Source organism: Ochotona princeps, chromosome 13, assembly GCF_030435755.1.
Source record: "Ochotona princeps isolate mOchPri1 chromosome 13, mOchPri1.hap1, whole genome shotgun sequence".
Classification (NCBI taxonomy): Eukaryota; Metazoa; Chordata; class Mammalia; order Lagomorpha; family Ochotonidae; genus Ochotona; species Ochotona princeps.
In genome coordinates this window covers 69,126,289-69,146,161 of record NC_080844.1, presented here as the reverse complement: position 1 = coordinate 69,146,161, position 19,873 = coordinate 69,126,289, and the positions used below count along the sequence as shown (strand labels likewise).

The window sequence follows — 19,873 nt, the reverse complement described above, 5'->3', positions numbered from 1 at the left end:
GCACTGGCCCCTGCACCTGGATCAGAGGTCAGGACGCTGCTCTCCGGGGAGGGGCGCCCAAGGGGAGTGGCTGGCAGAAGGGTCCAGAGCGCTCTGCCCGCGAACACCGGACTTGAGGCGGGCAGGCCGGAAGCCAGCTCGCCCCGCGGAGACCGGGGCCGAAGGTCGCCAGGCCCGCCCCTCCCGTCAGACCACGCCTCTCACTACCAAACCCCGCCCTTCCCCGTCAAGCAACGGCCCACCTCGTTGCACAGGTCCCGCCCATCCGGGAACCGCCTCCGCCCCTACCTGCCAAGCCACGCCTCTAGCATAACAGCAGGCCGCGCCCCTCCAGGCCGCGCTCCTGCTCTTCAGGCCCCTCCCTGTCATGCTCCGCTTCTCTCGTCACGCAGACCCCGCCCCTACCTACCAGGTCCCGCCCATCCCCGTCGCGCAGGCCCCGCCCCGCTCCCTGCTGCAGCCATGGTGGCCCTCAAGGGCGTCCCCGCGCTGCTGTCCCCGGAGCTGCTGTACGCCCTGGCGCGGATGGGACACGGGGACGAGATCGGTGAGCGTGGGGCGAAGTCCCGGGATCCCACGGGTTAGGAGAGGGCCGAGGCCACCGCAGCGCCGTCTGGCAGGGGCTGTGTCCAGGAACCCCGGCCCCTCCCCAGCCTGGGGTTGAGGGAGTCAAGTCTGAGCTTACCCTCCTCCATCAGTCTGCATCTGTATTTTCCCGGGCCCCTGGCGCCCCAAGCCAGCCCCCACCACACCCTCCTGTCCTCCTTGCCATGGACCTGCAATCCCCCACCTCCCAGGGCCCTGGGGTGTGGTTGACCAACACACCTGACCCCTGAGTAGCCCAGGTCTGCACGTACTGACTGCTAGGAAGGTCCAGGAGGAGCACCATCTCAGAGGGGGTAGTGTTGACCCCAGGGTGACCAGGGGTAGGTTCCCCTTTGCAAGGTGTGCTTTGCTGAGCCCAGGATGACCAGAAGGGCAGGGTGGGGAGCACTGACACTGTCCACTGTTCAGTCCTGGCAGACGCAAACTTCCCCACCTCGTCCATCTGCCAGCATGGGCCTGTGGAGATCCGCGCAGACGGTGAGAGATCTGGAGGGTGGGGAGAGCTGGCCCGCCTCAGGTGGCCTAGGGGTTGGGGTGGGCAGCAGTCCTCCACCTGGCCTGGACCCCGTCCACCGGAGGCGGGGCCCTAGCACAGGCTCCGTCCCTAGGCCTGTGCGCTCCGCAGCTCCTGGAGGCTGTGCTGAAGCTGCTGCCACTGGACAGCTACGTCTCCAGCCCGGTAAGGCTCCTTGCCCACGCTTCTCCTCTGCCAGAGCACTCCTGGGGCCCTGTGTCCTCAGAGGATCCCACAGAGAGCCAGAGGCCCAGACCTGACCCCTACCCCCACCCTCCCAGGCTGCCGTCATGGAGCTGGTGCCCAGCGACAGAGAGAGAGGCCTGCAGACCCCGGTATGGGCCGAGTACGAGGCCATCCTGTCCAGAGCCGGCTGCACGGTGAGAGAGGGCTGGGGTGCCCCTGTGTCTGCTGGCACCTCAGCTCACAGGGAGTGAAGAACCCTGGGGGGGGACCCCAGGCCATTCCACCCAGCCCTCGAGAGACATGCACCAGGGACCACCGCCTGCCCCACCCACGGCCATGTGCATTCTCAGGAGATGCACTGGACAGGATCCTGGCCCATCTGCTGGAGACCACCCTAGGACAGCCAAGAGCAGAGGGCTGCCTGCCTAACCCTGCCCAGGTCCCCTCCCACTCTGACTGAGTTGCATGTCACGGCCCGCACCCCTACCCAGCCAGGGCACCTGCCCATTCCCCTGGGATGACAGGAAGGCTTGCCAAGCAGCAGACTATCAAACATAACAGGTGCCCCATCCACTACAGACCCCATGCCGGGATGGCAAGAGGCCCTGTCCGTACCACCCACCCAAGCCTTATGTCAGCAGTTGTGTCCTCAGGGCCCAGTCCTGGTGGGAAAGCAATGAGAAGCCCAAGGGGCCGAGCTTCCCACTGGCTCTGCCCCTGTCGAGCCATGGGGGTTTCTGTGCTATTGCCTTCTAGAAATCCCTGGCGAAAATGGAGAGATTTGAATTTTATGAGCGCGCTAAAAAGGCTTTTGCCGTGGTGGCTACAGGGTGAGTTCCAGCTGGGTCTAGCTGATTCAGCCACGCTCAGCCTGGGCCCCTTCCACAGCTGAGCAAAAAGGAAGGAGGGCCTTGGGTGGTCAGGGGTCACAGGCGATTGGTCCCCAGGTCTGTGGCCTGGTGGGGTTGGGAATAGACGGGCCAGGCCGCTGTGTCTTCAGCCTTCCCACCCCCCTTGCAGGGAGACAGCCCTCTACGGAAACCTCATCCTCACAAAGGGAGTGCTGGCCCTGGACTCCCCATACTAGGCCTCCCAGGACACCTGTACCTCGGCGACACCGGCCCCCACCCCCCGGCAGCAGCCAAGGACCTGGCCAGGACGGAGGGGGCGGGGCCTCTGGGGAACCTTGCTGACCAGGATGGTCCTCCCCATGTGTGACAACAGTGGAAACACTTGAGCCGTGGGGCCCTCCCCTCTGGGCTTGAGCAGCAGTTTCTTCTCGTGCAGGTTCCTTGGGGTGGGGTGGCCCCCCCAGAACGAGGTTGCCACCAGCTTGAGTGACTCCCAGTGGGCAGCTGTTCAGGAAACAGGCCCCACAGGGGCAGGCAGGAGGGAGGAGCAGGTGGAGCTCCTTGTCCAAGCTGCACCCTCAGCCACAGCAGGGCCTGGCCCACACACTGGAGAGGGCCGGGGAGGTCCGTACCCCCTAAGGAGGGCCAAGCTGCCATTTGAGCACCTTGATGAAGTCAAATGGGCCCAGTTGGCCTCAGGTGCCCTCAGCAGATGGCTGTGAGTTCAGGGAGACATCTCCCAGGATCGCTTCTCTGTGTCCCCAGGTGTCCTGGCAGCTCATGGGTGCAAGGAGTGGGGTGACAGGCCACAGCTGAAATGACCAGTGCTCCCTCAGTGCCTGGTCCACTGGCCCCGACGCCTTGGTATGGGTCACGAACACTCTCAGTTTTGGGCCATAAGGTGCTGCACAAAATTCCTGTGGAATGAAGAACCTGTGGAGGGGGAACCCCAGCCTACCCCACCCAGCCCCCAGAAGACATGCACTGGGCAGGATCCTGGTCCGACTGCTGGAGATTGTGCCAAGACAGCCGAGAGCAGGGTCCGGCCTTCCTAACTCTGCCCAGATCCCTGCCCACTCCTTAGCTGGGAGCTGCATGTCACAGCCCACACCCCTGCCCATTCCCCTAGGTGAAGATACAAACTGCTTGTGGAGCTTACAGCATCTGCACCCAGAGTCAGGCCACCCTGGTTCCACCCCAGCTCTGGTTCCAGCCTCCTCACTGGGAGGCAGCAGTGACAGCTCAGGTGACTATGGGGACCTGGGGGCCTGTCGTCTGTCAGCTGGGACGCTGTGTACCCACACCCGGGCTCTCACTCAGCCAGCACCATGCACCTGTTGCTTCCCTGGTGTGGCCTCCAACGCATGGGGTGTGAGGGACTCAGTAGCATTCTGCCTTGAGAGCCCACTCACTGCTGTGGTTGGAGGCTTTGAGCCAAGGCAGTAAAGCTGCCATGCACGGCTCATCCAAGCCCACAGTTGGGGCTGTCAGATGGGGACCCAAGTGGCATGAGCCTGGCCACCAGGGTCATGTTGCCAGCTTTCAGGGGTCATGGAAGTTACCTGCCCAACACCTGCAGTGCCAATGTTTCCTGGGAAAGTTGGGAATTTGACTATAGGCCCCTCAGCAAAGTGTGTCCCCTCTCAGAGTGGACCACACTCCTGTCTCTTGGTCCCCCCATACATGATGCAGATGTATTGGCACTGTTCACGCTGGCCTCACCACACTCCCTCTGCACCGTCTTCTGGATACCAGTTTCTCACATAGGTGAAAGTGGAGCCAGGCTTCTGGGCTTGGCCTCTGCTTATATCCTCCAGCATTAGCGTGGCAGGTTGCTGGTCCCAGCACTGAGCCAGCATCCCAGGTGGTCCTCCAGCATTAGTCTGGCGGGGCGCTGGCCACAGCACTGAGCCAGCATTCCAGGCGGTCAGTGGCAGCAAGCAGCTTACCATGGGCCCATGGGTCTGCCCCTTAGCTTCCTTTTTTCTTTTTAAAAGTTTATTTATTTATTCAAATGGCATACACATCCCCAGCTGTCTGGGCCAGGGACTCCATCTTGGTCACCTAGGTGAAAGGGCCCAAGTACCTAGGTCATCTTCCGCTGTCTTCTCAGGTGCACTGGAAGGGAGCTAGATCATAAGCAGAGAAACTGAAACTTAAAACGCACTCCAACCGGGATGCTGCACCCTCACACCGGCCCCACCTTGGTTCTTCTCTGTGTGTGTGGCTGTGCCCGTTCCTGCAGGCACCGGGGCCCTGGAAGCTCCCATGCCAGCCCAAGACTCTTTGGGCCAACTCAATGTCTAGGTTCCCCCACCCCCACCAGCCTCCCAATCCAGCCGTTCTCAGGGGATGGCAGGGCAGGGCCTGAGGTCACCACTGGACCTTAGCCAGCTCACTTTTCTGCCAGTGGGAAAAGTGGCACAGAAAGTCCCACTTGTCCAGGCTCCTGTCACTCGCTGCAGCCGCGGCCCTGAGCCCAATGCACATCCTGGTGGGGGAAGGGCAGTGGGCCATTCTGACGGGGGCCAGCTAACCCCTATATGGCCCTGAATACAGCCAGCACTCCCTCGCACAGAACAGGAGACTCGATGCCGTCACAGGGCTTTGGCCTCTGCCGGTGTTTATTTTACAACTGAGGCAGGGGGAGGTCAGCGGCCTCCTGGGGGAACTGGGGGAGGGTGGCTCCAGAGTCTACACTCCATGGTAGATGTGGTCCCGGTCCTCCTCTGGCCCCTGCAGCACCTGGCGACGTGGCAAGATCCGGGGCTGGGGTCCTGCTCTACCCTGGCCCTCAGGCTGGGGGTGGTACAGCTCGTCCAGATCAGGCTCCGGTCCCCACCTGGGGTTCCGGAAACGGCTCAGGATGTCCTTGGCATCCGCCTGGGTGCTAGCACCTAGGGACAGGATGGGGAGGTGTGCCTCAGTTTCCCTCCTGAGACTCTTCCTTCTGAGAGGCCTGTCTGTCCAACTCGACCCTGCATGGCCAGGCCCCCGCCAGAGGGACAGGGCACACCCTGACCTGGCAGTTCTTCCTTGGCAGCAGCAACAGGCTTCAGCCCTAGGATGGGCAGCAGCAGCAGCAGCTGGCCATCCTTCTCTGGAGGGTCCACAACTCGGGCTCCCCAGGCCCTGCCAACAGAGCCAGGTCAGCTCCATGTAAGGGTAGAGCTGGATGGTGGGCCCCAAAGGACTTCCTGTGGGACTGAGGGTGGCACTGTGACCATGCACTCAGGCAGAAAGTACTCGAGCAATGGGCACAGTTGTGGGGGGCACTTACTTCTCTGTGTCCTGCTCAGGGGCCCCTTTTTTGCCCTTTGTCTTGACGAGGACCTGGAAGAGTGAGTGCCAGGTGTGGGCTGGCCTTGGTCCACAGGCAGTAAAGCAGGGCCCAGGCCAGCGTACCCTGCCTGCCTGCTCCCAGGTGTACAGGCTGGCCCAGCCTACCACTGTCAGCATAGCTTAGCTTCCACAGTACCCAGGCCCCCTGAGCTCAGGACTCGCCCACCAGTCCCAGGTGCCCCACACCCATGTGCCCCCACCTCTCTCCTGGGCCAGGCTGGGAGTCCACAGGGAAGGAGGCCTAAAATCCCCTATGGGGGTCACAGCCAGGGCATGGCTGGGACAGAAGGGGCCCACACATACCTGGGGTGCTGGGGCTGCACCTGCCTCACAGAGCAGCAGGAACACTAGGCAGGTAGCCGCAAGGAGCCTGAAGATAAGCAGGGGGTAAGGCCAGGGATAGACCACTGCTGCCCCTCTGTTGGTGGCATTGAGGACCCCAAGAGCCCACAGGCTGGGATAAAGGTGAGATGGCCCAGGCCTACAACCCCACCTGTGGCCACTGCTCCCTGTCAGAGCAGACCCCTTCAGCACAGCAAGGTGTGTGTAATATGTGTAGTGTGTGTACTAGGTATGCTGTTATGTGTATGTTGTGTGGTTAGTGTGTAGCATGTAGGCTGTGTGGTGTGTAGGCTGCGTAGTGTATGCAGTCTGTGGTGTGTAGTAAGGTTGGTGAGTATGTAGCGTATGTGACCTGTAGTGCGCTGTGGATGTGTTGTGTGTAGCATGTACTGTGGGGTGAGGGTGTGGCCCTCACAGACCTTTGCTCTTTTCCTGGCTGACTCAGGCACTGATAGGCCAGCTTGGCCCTGACCTGTGGAGTTAGGCCACCCGCCTCTCCCCAGGACCCCAGAGAGAATCGATTCTGCAAATGGGAGACTCCGTGAAGTGCCTGGACCCCATCCCCCAGTGTACAGATTTGGGGTCTGGCAGGAGCCCCAGCATCTCCCTGAACCCCCAACAAGAGCTCCTGGCTGGTGTTCCCAGGGCAGCCACTGCTGCCCGCAGCCTGGCAATGGCAGGCAGTGGCTGCCAGCTGATCCTGATGAGAGCCGGGAATAAGTGTGCCTGCCACTGCTTCTTTCCCCCCTCCAGACCCAAGTCCCAGAACAAGTTCCCCCTCCCCACCCCAAGTCCTGAGCTGAGGCTCCAGGACCTGCTCCCCAGGGGCTGCATGCTCCCAGGGCTGGGAGGGGAGAGGGGAAGGGTGTCACCTCTTCATGGCAGGATCTCTTCTCGAGGGTGCTCTAGGAACTGCAGCCTCCTCTGGGACTTGGGGTGTCTGGCCCTGCTTCTCCACAAGCCACACAGGGTTTTATTGTCCCCATATGGGCGTGCCTAGGCAGGGGGCAGGGGGCAGGGACCCTGTCCTGCACTGCCCAGTTGCCTGCGTCAGCTGCCCAGCCCTTCTGCAGCCGGTGCTGAGCCAGTCAGTGCAGCTGCCCCGAGGGGCCTGGCCCACTGTTCCCTACCTGGCAGCCATGACGTGCCAGGCCACCAGCTCCTCACTGCCACCTGCTCCACCCACTCCCACACCTGCTGCACTTCTCTCCCTCTTAAATAATGTGTAACTTTTTTACAAGAAGGCTAAGCTGTCTCCATGTGCAGATGACATAGTCTTACATGAGAAATTTCAAGGACTCCAAATGGAAATTACTGGAAGTAATAAGTGGGTTTAGAAGAGAACTAGGTTAATATACAAAAACTAGTGTGTTTCTGTGGTGTTAGCAGTGAGCAGTTTAAGGTGAAATTAGGGGGCTCAGCGTGGTAGCCTGGTAGTTAAAGTCCTCACTTTGCACGCAGCAGGATCCCATGTGGGCACCAGTTCTAGTCCCAGCAGCCCCACTTTCCGTCAAGCTCCCTGCTTGCTCCAGGCCCATTGGCACTGCTTTTTAAAAAACTTCTCCACTGAGCCTGGCAGGGTAGCCCAGTGGCTAAAGTCCTCACCTTGCATGTGCCAGGATCCCAAATGGGCACCGGTTCTAATCCTGGCAGCCCAGCTGCTCATCCAGCTCCCTGCTTATGGCCTGGGAAAACAGAGAAGGACAGTCCAAAGCCTTGGGACCCTGCACCTGCGTGGGAGACCTGGAAGACGCTCCTGGCTCCTATCTTTGGATCAGTTGAGCTCCAGCCATTGAGGCCGCTTGAGGAGTGAATCAGGGGACAGAAGAACTTCCTCTTTGTCTCTCTTCCTCTGTACATCTAATTTTCCAACAAAAATTTAAAAAAAAATTTTTTAAGTCACTTCTCCACTTATTTTCATTTTATTTGAAAATCAGAAAGAGGCCTTCTGTCGGCCAGACCACTCCCTGATCAAGCACCACTTTGGCCACTGGGCACTCCATCCAGGTGACCCTCGTGGGGTAGGAACCCCAGGCCATGAACTGGCACTGCCAGGAAGTACCTGTGGTTCCTGACTGGACTTAACGCCTGCACTTGCAAAGCAGGAGGCTGGCACAGTGGGCATGGTTTAGGGGGCCAATGCTTCACCGCACCACCGATGGAGTATGGGTCTGGGGAAGCAGTGAGGCTACTGCCTGGAAACCCGAATCTCCCGGCTCTGCACCCTCTAGTCCCTGCTAATACTGACCCCGTAGGCAGCAAGAGATGGCTCTAGACTGAGCCCAGGTACCAGCATCAGCCTCGTCCAGCCCTGCGGTGCAGGCCTGCTCTGAGACATCATACTGCAGCTGATAACACCCCTACCCATGTCCACCCCTGGCCACACAGTGGAAACAAGGGCCACGTCCTTGCTGGCGCTGTGGTGCAGCAGGGAAAGGCACTGCCTGTGACACTGGCATCCCACATGGCCACTGCTGGTGTCCCAGCTACTCCACTTCTGACCTGAGAAAGCAGTGGAGGGGCCGGGGGGAACCCTACACTGGCGCAGCCCTGATTACTGCAGCCCTTCTGGGAGTGAACCAGAGGATGGAAGATCTCTCACATAAAAAAAAATCTTTATTTTCCAAAGACTTGAATAGTACAGTGGACAAAAACAGCACAAACCACCAGCAAACATGGAGGCTCTGCACTCTCCTGTGAATGGAGAGTGAGGCAGGGGGGCCACAGCAAGAAGGGTTTCTACTGTAGATCCAGGGGGCAGTGACGCACAGCCTAGTCTGGCTCTGGAGTGTCTGGCTCACAGGCTGAACCCTGGGGACATAGCTCTGGGAGCACCCAAAGCAGGTGGGACAGTTAGGGAGCCACTCTTGGGGAAGGGGCTGATCAGGGTCCTGACCTGGACTGTCCAAAGGGTAGAGGACAAAGGGACCGGCAGAAGGGTTGAGAACATTCCCCCTTGTGCCTAAGACCTCGGGCCTGGGCTGGGGTGCTCAGTGCCAGGGGTTCGAGTGTGCAGGTTGGGAGAGGGCCAAGGGAGGGGGTCGCCAGTGTGCAGGTCAGGGGAGGGCCATGGGTGGAGAGTGCAGGTCGGAGGAGGGCTGGAGTTTTGGTACCCAGATCTGATCCCCTGCAGAAAGTGGGGAAGGACTTAAGGCTCGCAGAAGCTGCCAAGGCCCCTCCTCCAGTCTGCGTCACCATGGCAACCGCAGCCTCGGTCTCGGCTTTAACCCTCTCCCCCTACCCGTCGCGAAGCGTCTGGAACCGCATCCTGAACACCCACAGCCACATCTTCGTCCTGTCCTCCGGCCAGCGCGCCCTCCAGCAGCTGCCGCCTGTGAGCCATTTCCATGTTTCTGCTTGTGGGGAAGAGGTCTGAGGGTGTGCGGGACCGTGAGGAGTATGTGTGCAAGGGGGTGTGGTGTGGTGTGCGTGCAGGGTGGAAGACAGCGTGTGCCAGGTGTGTTGCCGGCGGGGGAGGGGTGCATGTGTAGGAGTGTATGCAAGGAGCCTGTGCTCAGTGCGTGTGCCAGGTTCAGGGGGTGCGGGAGCGGTGCGAGTGCGGGCGTGACATATGGAGACACGCAGCCGCCCGCAGCTGTTCTGGGGCCAGGTCGCCTCCCCCTCTGGCTTTCTGCCGCCGCCGAGGTGGGGTGTCCTCCTGCCCCCCGGGACGTCCGAGACCCTGGGAGGCCTGTGGCCGCCTAGATGTCCAGAAGGTGCAGCCCGCGCAAAGCCGGAGGCCGAGTCCCGCCTGGTGCCCCAGGCCCCTCCTTGCGCGCGGACTCCGCCCCTGCAGATCTGAGCGAGCCAGTGGGCGCGCTTCCGCGGCAGCTGGTAGGGGGCCGCGCCAGCCCGGGAAGGGCGCGGCCAGCGCAGGACAGGTGGCAGTGTCCTGGGGCGAGACTGAGCGTGAGAATCTGAGCGTTTGCCCAGATTCCCTGCCCGGGCTCCTCCGCGGTCACTGCAGCGGCTGCGCTCCGCGACCCCTGTACCCGGACCTCGGGCCGACGCCCCATCCCAGCGTCCCTTGGCGGGGCGGTGACCACCACCCGCCTGCACTGCGAGGCCGGAAGGTCCCTCCTGGGGCGCGGTGACGCACGTTCCCGCGTGACGTAAGCTCCGGTCCCGCTGTCGGTCAACAGTCTGAGCCGGGGGATGCCCCTCAACCCTGCTCCCAGCGCAGGACTGGTCAGGGTGAGGGCAGACCGGTGGAAGGCAGAGGCTGCCTGCACTCCCCGGAACTCTCCTCCAGCCCCTCATCCTCTCCAGCCTTGCCCTGCAGGTGGAGCCGCGGGCCTGAGAGTTGGGGTCCTGCGGAGGGTGCGGAGCCCCCTCCGTCTCCTCCCCAACTCCCGTCTTTCTGCCCCGTCCCTAGTTTTGTGTCACCCTTGGGGCCGCTCACTTGCTGGTGCCCAGCTGCCTGCAGAAGTTGAAGCAGCGGAAGTTCCTCTCCAACTGGACTCCAGGGTCCAGACCTGAGGAGGAGGTTATCTCCTGCTGTTGTTTGGGCCAGAACAGCACTGGGATCTCCAAACCAGCAAGACCCAGTGCCAGCATGCCCTGTGCGGACGCTAGCACCGCCCCGGGCCCTCCGGGTGCCAGGGCCCTGCCCGGACTGCCATCCCCTCTCCAAGGCTATTTCTATGACTGAAAGGTGAGGGTGGGAGAGGAAACCTGGCCACTGGTTTGCTGCCCAGCAGTCACAACAACCAGGCTGGGACAGGCCATATAGGGACCAGCCTCAGGCCCATCCATGTGGACAGTGGCTGGTACCAGGGGCATAATGGGGGGCACCCAGTCAGGTGGGCTCAGGAACTCTCAGGGTCCCCCACAGGTCACAGCAGCAGTCTCACGTGGATAGCAACAGGGTCACCTCCAGGGGTCACTTCCTCTCCCTGCCCAACGGCAGAGAGAAGCCTCACCACCTCCATCTCTGCACTAGGTTATGGAAGTGGGGGCCAAGGGGGCAGTGAGGACAAGGGGAGGACAGTGAGGTTGAAGGGACAGTGAGGGCCAAGGGGGCGGTGAGGCTGAGGAGACACCAAGAGTTGAGGGAGCCGAGTTGTTGCCTGTAATAGCAATATTCCATGTGGACTCCACATTGAGTCCTGGTGGCTGCCTTTCCAATCCAGCTCCCTGGTAATGCTTCTTAGGAGTCACAGGTGATGGTCAGAACACACGGGGTCCGTGTCCACATGAGAAACCCAGAGGCTCCAGGATACTGGCTACCTTTCCATCCTGGCAGTTACAGCTATCTGGGAAGTGCTCTGTGTGTGTATATACATATGTTTAAACTCTGCCTTTAAAAAATAAACATTTTTTTAAATAGCCTGCAAATATTGAATCTTACAAAGTCCTTTCTTAGCTCCTATTGGAATTGGTCAAAGACCTATGGGGGACAGCTCCTTGTCCCTCTGGACCTGCAGCTGCTTCTGCCCTAACACTGGTGGGTGACATCAAGGGGTCTCAGGGTTCTGAGCTGGCCTGTTTGCAGGACATGTGTGGTGGGTGGGATCCTGTGTGTCCTGGCCAGGACCTCCCAGGCCTCCCTTCATCCAGCCCAGCTTGAGTCTGCAGGGGTGTGCACTGCAGTTAGTGGGAGCTTCCGCACCCCTAGTCAGGGGTCAGGTAGAGCCCAGCTCCATTATGAATGACTTCCAGGCAGTTGACCTATGACCCCCATAATCCCTGGAGGGCCTGATCTGCACCCCTACCCCAACCCACACCACCACCAGATGGGCAGGTGCAGTAGTCACCCTTTGCAGGCTCAGGGGCTTCACCTCTCTGCACTGCTGCAGCTCCAAGGGACAGGACTGGGCTAGACAAGCCCAGCATGCCCTGAAGGCTTGTCCCTGCAGGAGGCACAGGAAGCCACCACCAGCCTGTGTCCGGTTGTGCAGCCAGTTGGCCTGGTGTCCCCTGGTGCCTGCAGGGAGTGACCCTCTGTCTCTGGGCAGGACAAGAAGCACCACCCACCATGGTGAAACTTGGCTGCAGCTTCTCTGGGAAGCCTGGCAAGGACCCTGTGACCCAGGATGGGGCTGCCTCAGACAGCGCCCCTCTCATCAGCCCTTTGGATGTAAGCCAGCTGCAGCTGCCTTTCTCGGACCAGGTGAGGGCACAGGCCACTGTGGCCAGCTCCAGCTCCCCTGGGTAGGAGCCATCCAGCCCCTGGGCCCTGGAGTCACTCACTGGAGGGGAAGCTGCTACAGGGAGACCCCACATCCCGTGATGAGAACAGAAGCTCCAGCAGGGCAGCACCCCCCACCCCAACCCCAGGTGTGGCTGCTGGGGTCTTACTGGCCACAAAGCCATCCTGGCACAACAGCATCCACATTACTGTCCTAACCAACTGACCAGGCCATAAGCATCTCTTCTCAAAGGTGGTTATCAAGACGCACACTGAATACCAGCTGTCCCCGGACCAGGCCAAGACATTTCCAGATCTGGAGGGCCAGAAGCTGGCCTGCAGCCATCCGGATGACGGACGCAAGGTAATCATAGTGGCCAGTGAGTGTCCAGCCTTCAGGGGGTGCCAGGCAGTGGGCCACCCTCCCAACACTGGTTGACTGTGAGTGGCGCCCCTGCAGGCTGGAAGGCAGGGACTGTGGCCTCACTGGTGTCCCTACGGGGGAGGGGCGGTGCCACACCTAGGGGCACTCCCAGGGATCACTGCTGAGCTATGGGCCCTCAAGTCTCCCTAGCCTGCCCACGGGGAGGGCCCTGGGCTGATGCCCCGCCCTGACGCTGAGTCCGGTTCTGCTCAGCTGCCCACCGCGAGGATGATCGCCTTCGCCATGGCGCTGCTGGGTTGCGTGCTCATCATGTACAAGGCCATCTGGTATGACCAGTTCACCTGTCCCGACGGCTTCCTGCTCCGGGTACGTGGGCAGTTGCGGGGGTCTGCAGGGGTCCCATTGCCCCTAAGGTTGCATTTCTAGGGGCTGAACAAGGGCTACCTTGGCGAGGGTGAGGTCCACTGCACAATTGGGGATGCTACCTTCTGGGCATGGGGCTCACTCACCCCTGCCTTCTTTTAACCTCTGTGGCTCCCTAAGAACTCCAGAGCCTGTAGCTGCCTAGTCCACGGGCCCTGGGCAGGGGTCTGTCCTCTCTGCTGACCCCAAGGCCCGGACTTCCCACATAGACAAAGGCAGGTCCACGGTGACGGTGTGTGTCTCTGTGTCATGTCCCACACGGAGTCTTTCCTGCAGCACAAGATCTGCACGCCACTGACTCTGGAGATGTACTATGCAGAGATGGACCCTGCACGCCACCGCAGCGTCCTGGCGGCCATTGGCGCATACCCACTGAGCCGCAGGCATGGCACAGAGGTGCCGCTGCCCTGGGCTGAGAACCCACGGGTTCCCAAGGAGCAGCGCAAGGCACCCACCACGGTGGTGGCAGTGGTAGCCACAGATCCCCCCAGGAAGATCTCGGCCAAGGGCGAAGAGGAGCTGTCGATAAAGGAGCCCTCTGGCAGTGTGCTGCCCCCGCAGTGATGCCTCAGTGATTGGCACTGCCTGGCAGGTACTTGTGGTGCACGCCCCCAATGCCACAGTCCAGTCCCTTCTGGCAGAGATCCCCAGCCCCACTCTGGGTCCTCCACATGGGCCACAGTTGGCACCCCAGGAACGTGGTGGGTGGGTGCAGAGGCCACAGTGGGAAGGGGCAGAGTGCAGGTGAGGGGCGGAGAGCACAGGTGTAGAGGGCAGGAAGCAATGGGCCCGCAGCTTCACAGCCCCTCCCTCTCTTCACAGTACCCTGCTCCTGTGTTCCAAGCATCACTCCACACCCGTGTTTGTGCCCCCCAGGCTCCCTTGCTGCCTCCACAGTTCCCCTGCTGAAGCCTGGCCTCTGTGGGCCTCTGGCTCCATGGCTTTTCTGTGAATAAAGACTGTGTTCACCTGGCTGTTCCTCTCTGCTGAGCATCCTCCCTGAGGCAGCTCCCGGTGGTGGGGGGGCCTGGGCTACCTGGAAGCAGGGGATGGGGCCCCCCAGCCCAGCTGCCATCATTTGGTGCTGGGCCTGGGACCTCCTCCTGCGGTAGGGCAGCTCCTATCCCATTTCTGCTATCCATGGTAGGACTGATGGGCAGAGTGAGCTCTTGGGCCCAGACTATCCACCTGGGAGGATAGTGTCCCACTGGGCTTTGCCAGGGGAGGGGCTGGTGTCTCCTGCCCTACATGGCAGTGAAGACAGGGCTCAGTGTTAAGGGATGGGAGTCCCCTCCCAGGAGGGGAGCCATCCAGAGCATGGGCCTACTGCCCTTTGCTCACTGTGGGTCAATCCCTGGGGTCCTGGAAGGGACTCTAAGGGTGTGAGGCTGGCCTGTTGAGGAAACAGGCGAATGGGAAGGCTGGGAAGGCTGAGGCTAACCATGCAAGGACTGGGGATGAGGGTGCATGGCCACACACAGCACACTAGTTTCAAGAAAAATGGTACCCCCTCCTCACCATGTTGTTGTAGATGCCAGAGGTTGCAGGGTCACACGAGTCGGTTCATCCATCTCCCATCTCGTCCAGGACCTAGCACTTCGCCCATCATCCACCTATGGCCTGTTAGGTCTAAGGGGTCTCCCCCTGTGCAGGCTGACCACTCCCCAGGGTGCTGTGGGTCTCCCAGTGAGAGGAGGTAGACTCCCGGGCAAGGGGTGGAAAGGAGGGTAGGAGGCCCAGCGGTGCCTACACTGAGGGTGGCCACCAGCAGGAGGGGCAGGTTCGGGACCCTGAGGATCAGCACACGCCTGCACTCAGCAGGAGTTGCCGGACAATGGCAAGTGCAGAGCTGGGCTAGGTGCTCCTGGGGCAGCTCAGGTCACCAGGGTTGTCCTGCTGGCACCAGCTTGGGTCCTAGCCAGCCCTGGGTGTGGGGGAGGAGGTCCTTTTGCAGCAAGTGCCAGACAAAGCCGCAGCTCCCAGGAAGCGTGGCAATGCCTTGGGCCTTCCCCTCCCCTCATCCAACCTGGCCACCTCGACAACACAGAGATGCCCCTCCCTCACAGAGGCCCATTTCCTGTCACATCAAGGAGTCCAGTCCAACTGCTGGCTCACGTGGCTGGTGGCCCATGGCCCCTCAGTCAGTGTTTGGCTTTGAAGGGGCACAGCCCTCCTGGCTCCACTTACCTCCTTGGTGAGACCAAGGAACAAGGCCCTCAAGTCCAAAAGGTTCCTCAGCCTCCTCCAGGCCTCACCACATTCCAGCTGACGCAGGTACACCTGGGACCCGGACGGTTAGCATGTGGTGGCCCCTCTGCCTGTGTACACAGGTGCAGTGAGGGCACTGGGGGACTCAGGTGGAGCCTCCCCACCCACACTGGACTCCAGATCTCAGAACTGGGAGCCCAGGCTAGCTTGCACTCATGGTTAGGGGTGTTCACAAAGCTGACCCCAGCCCTGCCTCACACCTGGTAAAAGTGCTCATTGATTCTCATGTATCTGAAAGGCAGAGGAGAGGTCTTCTGTCCACTGGCTTACTCCCTAAACGCCCACAAAGTCGGGGCTGAGCCAGGCGTCCAGCGCAGCATCCCTGGGTATGCAGGGCCTGCCACCTCCCAGGGGCACTGGAAGGAAGCCAACTGGCACCATCTGAGCCCAGGGACGGGCACCCCACACAGCAGCTGAACCCACTGTCCACACGCCTAGACTTCCCTGGCTCTGACGCGTGCAGAGCCCTCCCTGCCTCTGGATCACTTCATGACCGGGGCCAGGGCCAGGCTAAGGCCAGGAGCTCCGTCCAGGTCTCACATGGGTGCACAGGGTCCCAGGCACCAGGGCTGTTACTGCTGTTTCCAGGTGTGCAAAATTTACTTCACGAGTTTGGAACGGACATCTGGCTGCTGCTGCGGCTCGGCCTGACCAGGGCCCGGGAACAGCCCCCCACACCGTGTGTCCCTTCCATGGAGCTGCTCTCATCTCTTGGTGCGGCTGAACCCTCGAGATGCACCTTGTCCGAAGCAGATGGTAGGGGGCACCCTGTGAGTGAAGAGCTCCTGTCAGATCCTCCTGGGCCCTCCCTACCTGGGACAAACAGTACATGGCCACTTAGGGGAGGCTCCCTGCAGCTCCACCTCCTGGAACTCCTCCCTGCTGCTGGCACCCCACGTTCCTCATCCTGGGTGGGTTTTGCCCCAGACAGCAGAAAGAACCCTTCAACACAAGCCCAGTGAGTGCCCACAGATGTCCAGGCTGTGCCCACAGGGGACTATGATAAGCGGCCATGTTCCTTTGGTGGGAAGAAGACCTCCAGGTCCCTGAAGGACCCAGACTCTCCTGGTGGTCACTGGCAGTGCCCCCTCCACAGGTGATCCAGAAAGACACAGCCCTAGGCTCAGAGTTGCACCACCCACGCCCACCCACACAGGGGTCACATACACACTTGGGGTCATAACCCCTCAGAACTCACCCTGCAGGCACAGGACACTGACCTGTGGCTGAAGACCCTTCTGTCACTGGAGGTGGTTGTGGGTGCTGTTGCAGTTGAGCCAACTTCCATGGGGTCCCCTTCAGACTGCCTGTCACCTCCCAGGGCTCCTGCACTGGCCCCTGGCGTGGCTGGGCTACAGAGAGCAAAGAGTGACCAGCAGTCCCACCACTGGGAATAAGCATTCTATGAGAGCCTGCCTCCCCCCACAGGCACTTTGTGGTCACTCTTCAGCAAGGTGCTTGCCCATGGCTGCGTCCTGCACCTGGACTTTGTCTGCTGGAACGCCTATGTCTGCCGTGCCACATGGGCAACGCCTACTCACAGCACAAGTCCCATTTTAGGGAGGCTGGCATCCCACATGGGCACCAGTTCAAGTCCTGGCTGCCCACTTCCTATTCAGCTCCCTGCTTGTGTCCAGGGAAAGCAGTGGAGGACAGCCCAAAGCCGTGGGACCCTGCAGTAGAGTGGAAGACCTGGAAGAAGCTCCTGGCTCCTGTCTTTGGAGAGGTCCAGCCCCAACCATTATGGCCATCTAGAGAGTGAACTCTTTCAAACAAATAAACACGTTTTAACCTAAAAAGCAAAAAAAGCCGAGGCATGGACTGGTTCCAGAATAACCCCGGGTGCCCCCTCCTCAAGGCAGCAGATGCCACCTTTTCCTTCCCACACCTGCCCCAAGGGTAGGAGCCGAAGACCCTAGAGACACAGGAAGGTGACAGCTCAGCGGCTCCCTGCTGCCCCCATGCAGAGCCAGGCAAGGGGTCCCCAGCCACACCCGGACAGTCTCAGGTTTGCTAGGCTGCCTCCACCCTTCCAGCCCAACCCACGCTGATGGACCCAGGTGCTGCTACCAGCCCAGCCCCTCACCTACCCTCGGCTTTTCTTTGCTTTGTCAAACCGGAAGTCTGCAGGGTACAGATGACGTCTCACCAAGTGATCCTTCCGGTCCCTGCTGGTCCTGAACTTCTCGGTACAGCCCTCCACCAGGCACTGGAACTGCAAGGGAGGCCATCATTGCAGCCTGATCAAGGCGACATGGCATCCTACCAGATCCCCTCACCGCCCCTGGCATCCATCACTGTCCGCCTTGTCCTGTCCTACCGCGGTCACCCACCATGTCCTGCCTCTCTGACAGGACCTGGAAGAGCGAATCATGCCACTCCTGCACGTGGGCGTCCAACAGGTGTCCAGAGGGGAAGGCTCGCTGGCAGAGGGCACACACGTGCCGGTGCCGCGTGTGGTAGTGGTGTTCGTAGTACTCCAGTGTGTCAAACACCTGGCGGCAGCCCGCCACCTGACAAGTGAATTCGGGCACCCTGGTGGACAGGACAGTGGCCAGATGACACATCGAGTCAGACCAGAGGCTGCTCGCCACACGGGGGTCGGGCTGGGCCTCTCACCTGGGCCTGTCCGGCACCTCTGCCACCTGCGTGAGCACGTCCTGGAGGTACAGGTGCCTCTGTACGTCCCCATCCTGTGGGCGGGGCGGCGAGGCATGGGCGAAGCTCCAGCGCGGGACCCGCTCGAAGAACCAGTGTTCCCGTGCGCCCCTCCCAGCCGATGCTCCGCCCCCGGCGCCCCGCTCCGTGCCACCAGGAGCCCCGCACACCTGGCGCCCTGCTCCACACCGCCAGGAGCCCCCTGCACACCCGGCGCCCCGCTCCGTGCCACCAGGAGCCCCGCACACCCGGAGCCCCGCTCCGCGCGCACCTCGAAGAACTCGTGCTCCCGCGGGAGGCGCACCTGGCGCGCCGCAAAACCGAAGGGCTCGGCCGCCGCCGCGGGGTCCCGTTCCACAGGCAGCGGCTCGGCCGCCCCGGGCCCGCCGGCTAAGCGGCCCTGCAGCGCGGACGGCAGGCGCATCGCCGCAGGCGCCCGCCGGCCACCGTCCGCCCCCATACGTCAGCGGACGTGACGTTGCGCGCTTCCGGCGGCGGGGAGTGCAGTTTGGCGCCTGGCAGTGGGGCCCGGCGGTGAGTGCGTGGAATGCGACGGGCTAGCCTTGGGGTCCGGCGGGGCGCTGGCCGCGGGGTCCGGCGAGGTCTGGAGGGGCGCTGGCCTCGGGATCCGGGGTCTGGAGGGACTCTGGCTTCGGGGTCCGCCCGGGGCTCTGGCTCCCGCCGGAGCGGCCCTGGGGTGAGGATGCTGGGCAGCAACTGTCCGTGCGAGGCTAGTGGCCCCACGCCGTCCCAGCGCGCTGAGGTTGGGGTGGGAGTGTGGCTCGAAGCGTTGGATGCAAGGTTTGTGTGTCCGGCTCCGACGCGTCCCTTGAGCAGCTGAGCCGTGCCCTGTTCCCCTCAGGCGTTGGCAGATGCCCGCGGGGTGTACAGGGGCTCAGGGCTCCTGCAGGAGAAACCACTGGACACTGGTTTCCGGCGGGGCTCCATTCTGCAGGGATGACCTCACGCTCCGCTGGAGCTGCCCAGCACTGGCCTGTCCCAAGGGTGGTCCAGTCAGGGTCAGCTCCAGTGTTGGGTGGCCATCAGAGGTCTGTCCACAATGCACAGGCTCATTGGACGGGTCTGCGCTGAAGCAGGTAGCCCGATGAGACTGCAACATGATCCTGCTGCTGCTTTTGTATTTGAAAGTGAGAGGGGCACAATTCCTGTGTCCGTCCCACACATCTGCCGCGGCCCTGCTGGCCCCGTGCATGCGGGTGCGGGGACCCGGGGGGGTATGGCAATGCTGCTCGCTGAGTGCTTTGGGGAAGCTGGGCCTGCTGCTCTGATGTTGTGAGCAGCAGCTGGACCTGCTTCCCGTGACACTGGCCCCTCATGGAGTGGGTGTGGGGGGGGGCAAGTCAGAGCCTAGGAGAACTTGGTGGAAGATGATCACTTGGAAAATTCAGACATAAGTGGTTTTGCCTGCAATTTCCAGTTGGATTGTGAGTCAAAGTCCCAAATCAGGGCCCTTCCACCTGTGTTGAATGGTGTTGTGGGGCCTGGCAGCTGTGCCCCCAGTGGCCATGCTGGGTTGTCATAGCAACGGAGCAGGGTCAGCTGCTGCCTGGTTGTGTATTTCAGAGAAAAAGACAGGAGAAATCTTTGCCTGGCTGGCTCCACATATTCCTGCGGCAGTGGCTAGGCCTGGGCCAGACAGGGCCAGGAGCTGCTCCTGGGCCTCCCACAAGTGCAGTGGCCTGGGACTTGAACCATCCTCTGCTGCTTCCATGCTGTAAGCAGGGAGCTGGAAGGAAAGTGGAGCAGTTGGAACTTGAACCAGCGCCCGTATGGGATGACCTGCAGCACCATGATGCTGGTCCTGATCTGATTGTGCCTTGACCCCTGAGACAGCTAATGAATCGGGAGGCGAAGCTGAAATGGACACCCGTCTCCCCCACTGACAGATAGATGTAGGGGTGATGGAAACCAGCACACTCCTGAGCCTCCTCCCACTTAGCTGGCCTGGGACACAGCCCGTGAAGGGGCAACCTCAACGAGAGCCACACTCACAGGACAGGCGCAGAACCTCTGGGGACAAGCTGGGTGTCTGGGCAGCTGGCCATAATGCTCTCCACCAGCTGGGGGCAGCAGCCAAGCAGCTCCCTGCTGGCCCTGGTCCAGGTGTAGGAGTGGGGCTGCTGCTGTGGCATGGTGGGTTGAGCCCC

At 61.4% G+C, this 19,873-nt stretch overlaps 4 protein-coding genes across 9 annotated transcripts; 2 read left to right on the top strand and 2 right to left on the bottom strand.

Annotated features, from left to right (window-relative positions):
• The first annotated feature begins 415 nt into the window (after positions 1-415).
• On the top strand, positions 416-2,577 carry FUOM (fucose mutarotase). The gene is made up of 6 exons (XM_004579730.2): positions 416-547; positions 1,015-1,083; positions 1,215-1,285; positions 1,402-1,500; positions 2,063-2,136; positions 2,327-2,577. The coding sequence occupies exons 1-6, from the start codon at positions 463-465 to the stop codon at positions 2,391-2,393; spliced, it is 465 nt and encodes a 154-aa protein (XP_004579787.2). The 5' UTR covers positions 416-462; the 3' UTR covers positions 2,394-2,577.
• On the top strand, positions 2,068-13,407 carry CALY (calcyon neuron specific vesicular protein). 4 transcript variants are annotated; one of them, XM_058671215.1, is made up of 5 exons: positions 2,068-2,136; positions 11,799-11,953; positions 12,270-12,335; positions 12,609-12,722; positions 13,056-13,407. In XM_058671215.1, the coding sequence occupies exons 1-5, from the start codon at positions 2,097-2,099 to the stop codon at positions 13,341-13,343; spliced, it is 663 nt and encodes a 220-aa protein (XP_058527198.1). In that variant the 5' UTR covers positions 2,068-2,096; the 3' UTR covers positions 13,344-13,407. The 4 variants fall into 4 exon arrangements, with proteins under 4 accessions (XP_058527198.1, XP_058527197.1, XP_058527199.1 ...); XM_058671214.1 differs by having other exon boundaries at positions 12,225-12,335; XM_058671216.1 differs by lacking the exon at positions 2,068-2,136 and adding an exon at positions 2,503-2,593 and having other exon boundaries at positions 12,225-12,335.
• PRAP1 (proline rich acidic protein 1) lies at positions 4,750-6,836 on the bottom strand. Of its 2 annotated transcripts, none has more exons than XM_058671217.1 (5): positions 6,714-6,836; positions 5,803-5,869; positions 5,438-5,490; positions 5,174-5,289; positions 4,750-5,054 (listed from the first exon to the last, which is right to left on the bottom strand). In XM_058671217.1, the coding sequence occupies exons 1-5, from the start codon at positions 6,719-6,721 to the stop codon at positions 4,852-4,854; spliced, it is 447 nt and encodes a 148-aa protein (XP_058527200.1). In that variant the 5' UTR covers positions 6,722-6,836; the 3' UTR covers positions 4,750-4,851. The 2 variants fall into 2 exon arrangements, with proteins under 2 accessions (XP_058527200.1, XP_058527201.1); XM_058671218.1 differs by having other exon boundaries at positions 5,180-5,289.
• A 1,834-nt stretch (positions 13,408-15,241) lies between the features above and the next one.
• On the bottom strand, positions 15,242-18,187 carry ZNF511 (zinc finger protein 511). 2 transcript variants are annotated; one of them, XM_058671212.1, is made up of 6 exons: positions 17,977-18,177; positions 17,667-17,740; positions 17,381-17,582; positions 17,138-17,262; positions 16,268-16,399; positions 15,531-15,815 (listed from the first exon to the last, which is right to left on the bottom strand). In XM_058671212.1, the coding sequence occupies exons 1-6, from the start codon at positions 18,163-18,165 to the stop codon at positions 15,752-15,754; spliced, it is 786 nt and encodes a 261-aa protein (XP_058527195.1). In that variant the 5' UTR covers positions 18,166-18,177; the 3' UTR covers positions 15,531-15,751. The 2 variants fall into 2 exon arrangements, with proteins under 2 accessions (XP_058527196.1, XP_058527195.1); XM_058671213.1 differs by lacking the exon at positions 16,268-16,399 and having other exon boundaries at positions 15,242-15,815; positions 17,977-18,187.
• Positions 18,188-19,873: the final 1,686 nt, after the last annotated feature.

What these genes read in the sequence shown, in the direction of transcription:
- FUOM (XM_004579730.2), top strand. Translation starts at nt 463, where the DNA reads ATGGTGGCCCTCAAGGGCGTCCCCGCGCTGCTGTCCCCGGAGCTGCTG. An exon ending in GGGACACGGGGACGAGATCG is followed by an intron (nt 548 to 1,014) that starts GTGAGCGTGGGG and finishes TCCACTGTTCAG; the next exon opens with TCCTGGCAGACGCAAACTTC. An exon ending in TGTGGAGATCCGCGCAGACG is followed by an intron (nt 1,084 to 1,214) that starts GTGAGAGATCTG and finishes CTCCGTCCCTAG; the next exon opens with GCCTGTGCGCTCCGCAGCTC.
- CALY (XM_058671214.1), top strand. Translation starts at nt 2,097, where the DNA reads ATGAGCGCGCTAAAAAGGCTTTTGCCGTGGTGGCTACAGG. An exon ending in TTTGCCGTGGTGGCTACAGG is followed by an intron (nt 2,137 to 11,798) that starts GTGAGTTCCAGC and finishes GTCTCTGGGCAG; the next exon opens with GACAAGAAGCACCACCCACC. An exon ending in ATCCGGATGACGGACGCAAG is followed by an intron (nt 12,336 to 12,608) that starts GTAATCATAGTG and finishes GGTTCTGCTCAG; the next exon opens with CTGCCCACCGCGAGGATGAT.
- PRAP1 (XM_058671217.1), bottom strand. An exon ending in GTGCAGCCCCAGCACCCCAG is followed by an intron (nt 5,491 to 5,802) that starts GTATGTGTGGGC and finishes TCACTCTTCCAG; the next exon opens with GTCCTCGTCAAGACAAAGGG. An exon ending in GGAAGAACTGCCAGGTCAGG is followed by an intron (nt 5,055 to 5,173) that starts GTGTGCCCTGTC and finishes TCCTGTCCCTAG; the next exon opens with GTGCTAGCACCCAGGCGGAT.
- ZNF511 (XM_058671212.1), bottom strand. Translation starts at nt 18,165, where the DNA reads ATGGGGGCGGACGGTGGCCGGCGGGCGCCTGCGGCGATGCGCCTGCCG. An exon ending in GGGAGCACGAGTTCTTCGAG is followed by an intron (nt 17,741 to 17,976) that starts GTGCGCGCGGAG and finishes CCCCGCCCACAG; the next exon opens with GATGGGGACGTACAGAGGCA. An exon ending in GAGGTGCCGGACAGGCCCAG is followed by an intron (nt 17,583 to 17,666) that starts GTGAGAGGCCCA and finishes CCTGTCCACCAG; the next exon opens with GGTGCCCGAATTCACTTGTC.